The sequence below is a fragment of the Triticum dicoccoides genome, chromosome 3B (assembly GCF_002162155.2).
Source record: "Triticum dicoccoides isolate Atlit2015 ecotype Zavitan chromosome 3B, WEW_v2.0, whole genome shotgun sequence".
Lineage (NCBI taxonomy): Eukaryota > Viridiplantae > Streptophyta > Magnoliopsida > Poales > Poaceae > Triticum > Triticum dicoccoides.
In genome coordinates this window covers 807,845,462-807,854,119 of record NC_041385.1, presented here as the reverse complement: position 1 = coordinate 807,854,119, position 8,658 = coordinate 807,845,462, and the positions used below count along the sequence as shown (strand labels likewise).

At 51.7% G+C, this 8,658-nt stretch overlaps 2 protein-coding genes across 2 annotated transcripts in view; both read left to right on the top strand.

Annotated features, from left to right (window-relative positions):
• The first annotated feature begins 5,346 nt into the window (after positions 1-5,346).
• Positions 5,347-6,488, top strand: LOC119278620 (probable calcium-binding protein CML10). The gene has a single exon (XM_037559951.1). It carries the CDS (start codon positions 5,479-5,481, stop codon positions 6,049-6,051), a length of 573 nt encoding a protein of 190 aa, XP_037415848.1. The 5' UTR covers positions 5,347-5,478; the 3' UTR covers positions 6,052-6,488.
• A 238-nt stretch (positions 6,489-6,726) lies between these two features.
• Positions 6,727-8,658, top strand: part of LOC119278619 (protein GDAP2 homolog) — a 4,017-nt gene continuing 2,085 nt past the window's right edge. The window contains exon 1 of the mRNA XM_037559949.1: positions 6,727-8,108. Within this exon, the coding sequence (XP_037415846.1) occupies positions 7,859-8,108 (250 nt within the window). The 5' untranslated portion in view covers positions 6,727-7,858. The remainder of the gene's footprint in view (positions 8,109-8,658) is intronic.

Sequence of the window (8,658 nt, the reverse complement as noted above, 5' to 3'; positions counted from 1 at the left end):
TTTCTAGTCTGCTTATCGGGTATGTATCGGTGCTGGTGCAGGGGATTGCTTAGAACAAATGCTTGCACAGACGAGATTTAGCTGGACTTCGCTTTTCGGGGCAATGCATCGCAGGCTGTCCCTCTCTTTTCAGTGACAGCAGACACAGCATGGCCAGCCGACTTTGGGATGAAAAAATCATTTCAAATGGTACTTGTTGTTTGTATAAGAAAAGAAAAAAAAAGTAAGCCTAAATACGCAGTAAGGTCCACAATAATGCATTTGCAAAACAAATGTCAAGCACGCCAATACTACCTCCATTACAAGATGCAACATACTTTAAATCAACTAGAACCACGACAAGTAATTTGAAAACCGAGAACGTATTTAATCAAATGCTTTGTTCATGATATTTTTTGTGGGGCGGGGGGAGAATAAGTAGAATCGTACTGGTAGACCAAGGGCATCTCCAACGCCGAACTTCAAATTGCCCGCATATGTCCAGACCGCGGAAGCCATCTAACGTGGGCATGTATTGGTTCGACACCCCTGACCCACCCAATCCCTCCTCCCAGTCCCATTTCCTTTCACTCTGCCCTTTCTTTCCCTTGCTTTGCATCCGCTGCTGTACACCTCCAGCCGCCACTGAGGCATTGCCGGACGTCCACAACCAGCACCGACGCACACACTCGCCTCTATGACAGTGTTGTCCACCCTGGAGCCGTTTGTACCCAAGTACACTCCGCCCCCTTGTCAACGACCTCCATGATGGACACCACACTCGGCAGGTGTTCGATCAAATGGCATTGAGCTTATTTTCGAACGCTATGTCATGTTTTAAAGTACGAAGGATGACGAGCTACTCGACCAAGGAGGATGAGTTGTTGTACGATGCGTGGTTGGCCGTATCCGCGGATTCCGTAGGCAGGAGCTGAGGGGTGGCCTTCTGGCAGCAAGTGCATGAATCGTTTCACGCACGGAAGCACATTGCGCCCTACGACATGTACCTCAGTCAACAACGTAATGTGAGGTCGTTATCATATCGCCGGTATCTTATCCAGACCATCTTCACCAAGTTTTATCATGTGGTTTGTCAGCTGGAAGCAAGGTGACCATTGCACGAGGCAGAGAACGAGATCGTAAGTTTTGCTTTCTCTTGCTCAATTTGTTGATTGATTCACCCACTCAATGTTTGTCTACACATTTATGTAGTCCGCACGCGCTGCCGGGATGTAGACATGACAGAGGGGCGCCATTTACGTACACACTGTTTGATGAAGTTGAAGGGGAGTATGTGCGGGAGGGCATGATCCGGTGATGAAAAACTTGTTGGACATCCGGTTAATTTAGTCGAATTTGAGACATCGTTGTATCAGACTTAATGTGCCTGCTATGTATGGATGATTTGTGCTATTTTCTATCCGATCTTTGATGATTGCATGAATTTCATCCGGTCAGTTCAAATGCATGTTAAAATATATACAGACAGTGTTGGATAGCGGTCTCCTGCATCCATGTCCGCGGATTGTACCCATGTTCATGAACGGATGCGGAATAAAATTTACGGATTGCCATTGATGATGCCGTTAATAGAAAGTTGGGCACACAGTTGAGCTATAGGTAGCTCTCACGAGTCTACGGTGCAGAATGCATGCACGTGACCCAAGTGCAAAGCACGTCGTGACGAGCCCACAAAATCGTTGCGGCCCGAAAGAGCAATTCTACACGAGCGCTCTCTCTTCGTGCCGAACATTTCGTGCCATATATATTCATGCTACTAGTACCTTTCCAAGGGTAACCAAGGCAACCTAACAAAGCACGCAGGGTACAGCACGAAAGGTATATGGACTTATGGGGGAATTAAACGTGCACCACCACCGCAAGAAATGCTTTTCTTGCCATGTACCCATGCCCACATGACCATTTGCGCGTGAATGATGCCGTCGTCGATCCAGTCATGCGCATGGCATGATTTTCGGGTACTGCCTTTTTCATGTTAGGCGTGCCCTCGTATCTTGTTAGGGGAGTACAAAGTACATCTTGCACGTGACTCCATTTCCAACTCACGCCCTTTGGGTGATTTCGCGGTTGGACACAAGTACTACCCACTGCAAGAAAAAAACACTACTTTTTTTGCGGGTTAAAAAAACACTACAACCATTCAAAAAACAGAATTTGAGCTAGATGTCACATGCGAATCCACTGGTACTCTAATTTTTCGACTTGTTCCACCAACCACAGGGAAGAGCAGGAAATTTCGGTTTTATGATGGAGTAATTTTTTTTTTGCGCGAAAACTTTCGATCTATTCATCAACTGTCAAGGTAGTACAAAAAACACTAGAAGTAAAAATTACATCCAGGTCTGTAGACCACCTAGCGACGACTACAATCTCTGGAGCGAGGCGAAGGCGCGCCGCCGTCATCGCCCCTCCCTCGTCGGAGCCGGACAAACATTGTTGTAGTAGACAGTCGGGAAGTCGTCGTGCTAAGGCCCCATGGGACCAGCGCACCAGAACAGCAACCGCCGCCGATGAAGAGAAGCATAGACCGGAAGGATCCAACCTGCAGACACACAGACGTAGACGAGCGAAGACCGGATCCAGTCGGATCCACCGAAGACAAACGCCGACCGGATCCCATGAGATCCGCCGGAGACAAACCTCCACACGCCTTCCGACGATGCTTGAAACATCACCGGGACGGGGGCTAGGCGGGGAGGACCTTATTCCATCTTCAAGAAGCCGCCACCGCCTCATCTTCTTGAGCATGGCACAAACCCTAACCAAACTCAGAAAAGCATCTAAAAACGGAGCCCTCCCGCCGGCAAGGGCCGGGATCCACCGTGCCTCCATGATCCGAGGAGCATAGAAGATAAGGCGGACCGGCGGCGCCGGCGAGAGGCAAGGAAACCCTAGATGGGAGTTGGGTTGGCAGGTGAGAGAGCCAACGCCGCGTTGAACTGAATGCTAAGGTAGTTCAACAAATGTCTATAAGCTAGGTTGGTGGTACGTAAGGGCATCTCCAACATCGACTCTTAAACCGCCCGTATATGTTTGGATCGCGCAGTCCGAACATGTTTTGCCATCCAACACGGGTCTGTATCCGTCCGCCAAACAGTTTGGACTGTCCCCTCCCGAGACAAAGTTAGAGGGAGGGGGGCGGGACGTCTGCCACGTCCGCGTATGGCCGCCCTGGCCCACCAGAAACACCCACCCATCTCTCCTGCGCTTTTCATCCAACGCAAAACCCGCATTCATACCGACCCAGAGCATGCATCGGTCGACATTGATGTCGAGCAACGCGACAAGACGTAAAGGCGGTGCCGACGGGCACGACCTTTCGGGGTGTCGTCGCAATGCGGATGCCACGTCCCGAAAAACCAACTCCCGTCGCTGCGCCGCGATGAAGCGGGTTGACCGGCCGTTCTCACGGTCTGCCCACGACTATTTAAGTTGTGCGTCGGCGATGCACATCCACACTTCCTTCTGTCCTCCTCCTCTCCGACCCCCCCCCCCAACTCCAACAGCGAAGTTGACGTCTTGGTTCTCCGCGCCGGCAAGTGGAGCCGATGGCGGCGGTAGTTCATCATCAGGTGGATCTTGGCGCCACCGCCCTTACTCTCCGGGACCCTCGGCAATTACGGCGTCCGGCTCCTCCGACGAGGAGGACCAGAAGCCACAGTAACACCGGAGCATCGGCCACGCCTCCTTGCGGAGGCGGCTCTCAAGGATGAAATTTTCCTCCTCTAATGGATAGAAGGGTTAGGTTAGGTCGGTTAGAGGAAGAAAATGAAATTTATCCCTCTAACACCGGATAGGTGATCGGTTAGAGATGCTCTAAACTTTTTTCTCAAATGTTACTGCACTTGTGGTGACCAATTTTTTTGTCAAGTTTGTCGGTTATCACGAATGAAAGCGTGGCAAACTATTGGCATCCCGAAGAGCATCTACAGTCGGACTTTGTAAATCCGGCCCCTCAAACGCACGCGGACCTCAAATTAGCCAATTTGCATCTGCCTCTCTCATATTTCATCCCCTAGATTCATACAAAGCATGCAAAAGAAATCCTATGCACTACCCTAGCTACTCTTCGTCGTCGGAGATGTCCACGACGAGGGTGCCGGGCTGGACGGGTGGGTAGGAGGGCTCCGGCTCATCCTACTCCTGCTCGACCTCATCCATGTAGGCGAGCATTTCCGCCTCCTCCGTGGCCTGTTGCGCCTCCATCTCCTGCCGGCGACGGCGTCTGGCCTCCGCAGCCGACTTCGACAGGAGGGAATCGAGGATGGCCTGCAGATCCCCGTCACCAGCGTCCCCCGCATCCTCCTCCTCCTCAAAGTCCTCCTCCACCTCCTCATCTGGATCCACTGCATCCAAAGGTAGCCCCGCGGTGATCCGGTCTTCGCGCCTAGCCCCGATCTGCTCAAGGAGCTCGAGTCATCGCTTCGGCATCAGAAATGCCTCGCTCCTCACCCGACGGCGTGGGGGCATGGCTACTAGGCGGATGGGTGAAGTGGAAAGTGGCGGCGGCGGCGTCGTACAGGAGGAGGAAATGTGGATGGATGATAAGATTTCGGTGCCGCCGTTCGACTTAAATAGCCAGGCTAGACACTACGTGGCCTGCCGGAGTTGTAGCACGCAGCGCCACCAGTCCGAGCGAGGAGACGAGCTTCGGACCGCCAGGTTTCAGGGTGTTTCCGGCTGGGATCCCTTTCGTTAGTCCGACGTGGCGGGCGTGTCCGGGCGCCCTCCATATCCGTCTCATATTTGGGCTGGATATGACGGGTCCCCGTCAGCCTGGGCGTTTGAGGCGTCCGTCTAAATTAAAAAAATGCGACGGGTCAGTGATCGGGCGGCCCGCCTGACCGTTTGAGAAGGATTTGAGATGCCCGATTTTAGATGCTCTAGCCGAGCCACAAAATGAAGCGTGACAAACAGTCGGCCATGGACCAAGGTGGATACGAGGACCAACATTCGCCGGAGTCAAGTTTTTCTCTTTTTGAAACTTTCGCCGGAGTTAAAGTTGAAGAGGGGAGTGACTCGCCGGCGCGGCGAAAGAGACCTAGTACCTTGGCCCTATGCATCCGAAAAGAATTCCGCAACACAACAAGGGGATGAGCCGTGGACAGGGTCTCCCACGGCCGTTGGCGTAATCCGGCAATCCGCGATGCAATCGACGCGCGAGGGACCGGGCCTCCCCTCTCACTATCCACCACGGGCCCACAGTCAGAGACCACACGCAGCCTACAGCGCGGCCCACGCACGCACAGCTAGCCGGACTCACACACCTTCCTCCGCTCCTTCCTCGGCTCCGAATCTCTCCAATGGTGGCTGCCCTCCTCCATCCATCTATAAATACCCGACGTCTCGCACCGGAACGAACCTGCAACCACCGCAGAGCACGCCATTGACCGAATCGAGCGACCCAGAGCCAAGCCAATCCGAGCCGAGAGTTTCTTCTCCGTTGCCAGCGCCGCCGAGCAGACGACGGCGACGACGATGGGCAAGATCAAGATGCCGGCCCTGTTCCGCCGCCGCTCCTCCTCCAAGTCGCGCTCCGCGTCGCCGCCGCCTACTCCCCAGGAGGAAGAGGGCACCCGGCCGGCGTCTGGCGCGGGGTCCCCGGCGCGGTCGGCGGAGGAGGAGATGGAGCGGGTGTTCCGCAAGTTCGACGCCAACGGCGACGGCCGGATCTCGCGGCCGGAGCTGGCGGCCCTGTTCGAGAGCCTGGGCCACGCGGCCACGGAGGACGAGCTGACCCGCATGATGGCGGAGGCCGACGCGGACGGCGACGGCTTCATCAGCCTGGAGGAGTTCGCGGCGCTGAACGCCACGGCGGCCGGCGACGACGAGGAGGACCTGCGGCTGGCCTTCAAGGTGTTCGACGCGGACGGCAGCGGCGACATCTCGGCCGCGGAGCTGGCTCGCGTGCTCCACGGCCTTGGCGAGAAGGCGACAGTGCAGCAGTGCCGGCGCATGATCGAGGGCGTGGACAAGAACGGCGACGGGCTCATCTCCTTCGACGAGTTCAAGGTCATGATGGCCTCCGGCTTGGCCGCCAAGATGGCCTGATCCCTCCATCCTCTTCTCGATTCAGCGATTTCGTCCACGTCTTCCTCCCTCCCTTCTTCCTCTCGCGTGCGGTGCGGTGCGGTGCGGTGCGGATTAAGTGCGAATTAAGTGTACATAATTCAAGGATTAAAGGGCGGCCATTAGAGCGTGCGTGCGTGCGTTAGTAGATTCTTTGGTTTCTTTCTTTTCTTGGTGGTGCCGACTGCCGAGTAACCAAGCTGAGAATAGCTACGTTTGGCCACCAGTTGTTATCCCAAAGCAGAACCCATTGGCCAGGGTGGTACCTCCGCCTCCGGGCTACCTGAAGAAGATTAATGTGGATGGAGGGGGGATACCGTTCAACAAATGTCCGTTTAGTTTAGAAAAATAAAATGTACAGTACAATTCAAAAGTTGGTTGTGAAATTTTGAAAAAATAAAATGTTTGTTGATTTTTTTCATACAATGTCAATAAATGTACTTGTAGTTTAGAAAATCATGTCAAATATTCGTTTTATAAAATATTCGGTGTATCTTTGAAAAAAGTTAGCATGTATTTGAAAAAATGTTTAAAAGCATGTATTTCAAAATTGTGCAATGAGTATCAAGAAAATGTTATGTATTAATAAAAAAATATAACGTGTATTGAAAAAGTAGACATGCCATATAAAAACCCAAAAACCTTATGAAGAAAAAACAAAGAACATAAATAAATAATTAACCATTAATATAAAAAGAAAGTCAATAACAATTGTTAAAAACATAGTAAACAAAGAAAATAGTGCCTAGAATTCCCCTAAATAAAGGATCACACCCTACGTATCTCTCGAGGAGCAAATAATTAACCTTCGGGAGCTACACTTGGTGTGGGCTAGGAGTGCGCCACTTGGCACACGCTCAGCCACTGCCATGTGTCACGCTTTGGGCGCTTTCTTTGAATTTTAATTTTATTTTATTTTATTGCAGGCGTTTTCGGCTGTTAGATGTTTTTTCGCCTTCTCAGACTTCCCCCCAATTTTTGGCCAAATTGTTTTTCGAAAAGTTGTTTTTTTTTGCACGGAAAACCCGCTTCTTGATCGGGTTGTGGTCTCCGAGCGAAAGCCTTGGTCCGTTCCAGGACCAGGCGGTGGTGTGGCGTCGTTACTCTATTGAGTGCATCATAGGTGGAGACTTGGCTTGGGTTCTGTTTGCGGTTCTCCGGTAGTTGCCGATGTTCAAGTTGATCTTCGTGTACGCTATGTACGCAGCCGCCGGCGAGTCCAAGATGACGGCTTTCTCGGGACCGACCGAGTTCCGCTATCCACTCGCCATCTCCTCTTCAGCATCCAAAGGTGGGTAGCATGTCTGCAAGGAAATTTCGGTTGGAGTTGTTGCGCTTCGAGGAGTCCGACGTTTGTTCTGACACGGCTAGATGATTGGTTTAGGACAGGTTATTTTTGCGTTGTGTTTGTAATTGTCGCTGTGGAGTGTGGAGTTCCTGCTACACTTGTTCCAAGTAAGGTGTAGTTTCTTGTGCAAGTTTTCTGCCTTTTATAATAATATGGTACGCCTAGGCGTATTCTCCAAAAAAATCGCCTGAATAGTCTTCTTTTCCGTTCTTAGAAAATGGAAAGCCTGGGTATTTATGTGTCGTTTCGTAGAAAATGACAGAGAAGAGCCCAAAGCACAGCGATGTATTACATGGGCCTTTGCGCAAAAAAGGTATTACATGGGCCTAGAGCGGCCAATAAATTACTGTGGGCTAGTCGTGTGTACCACATACCTGGAGCAGGAGGGGCGGCCATTGTCTAAAACCAAAAAAAAAAAAAAGACGAAGAAGAGGGGCGGCCATGGCGCTCGCATCGGGCTCCGGCAGCGGCGGCGGGAGCGACTTCTCCGTGATGGTGATAGGGTCCGACTTCGCGGTGGACGCCGGCGCGGCGCTCCTCGCCTCTCCCGCCGACCGCGAGGAGTGGCACGACTGCGCCCCCGACCTCGGCGACGACTTCTCCGACCTCGAGGAGCTCCAGGTGGTCCGCGTGCAGGGCGCGGACAGATCCGGCCGGCCCGTCGTCCGGGTCGTTGGCAAGTTCTTCCCCGGTGCGCCCAACCCCTCCCGTCCTCTTCTCATCCTGGGATTTATCGGGTGCTAGTTGGGGATTGCCAGTGCGAGTCAGTCGACGGATTCTTTCTTCATATACTTCGGATTTCAGCGTATCTATGCCTCAGCGATTAGCTAATTCTACTAGTATTGTTGGTAGTTGTGGAAATTGGAAAATTCTGGATGTTGGAGATGCACCTTTCATGATTGTTCATCTGGATGTGGATAGTAATCTGCTTTGTCTGTGGCTTCTTTGCTAGTGGTACTACCATCCCCTGTTGGTCTAGTTTCAGGTTTGATAACAGATTCAATACTGCAAATTAGTACTCCCTCTGTAAAGAAATATAAGAGCATTTTGATCATTACTTTAGTGATCTAAACGCTCTTATATTTCTTTACGGAGGGACTACTACTTATTTCTCATAATCAGTTGGCAGCATTCCATTTTATAAGGAAACTAGCATAACATTTTGTATGTTACTTCTTTGCTGGTAGTGGATGATTCCTTTCCATGTCATATTGGCCTAACTTTCACAATTTCTTGAAGCT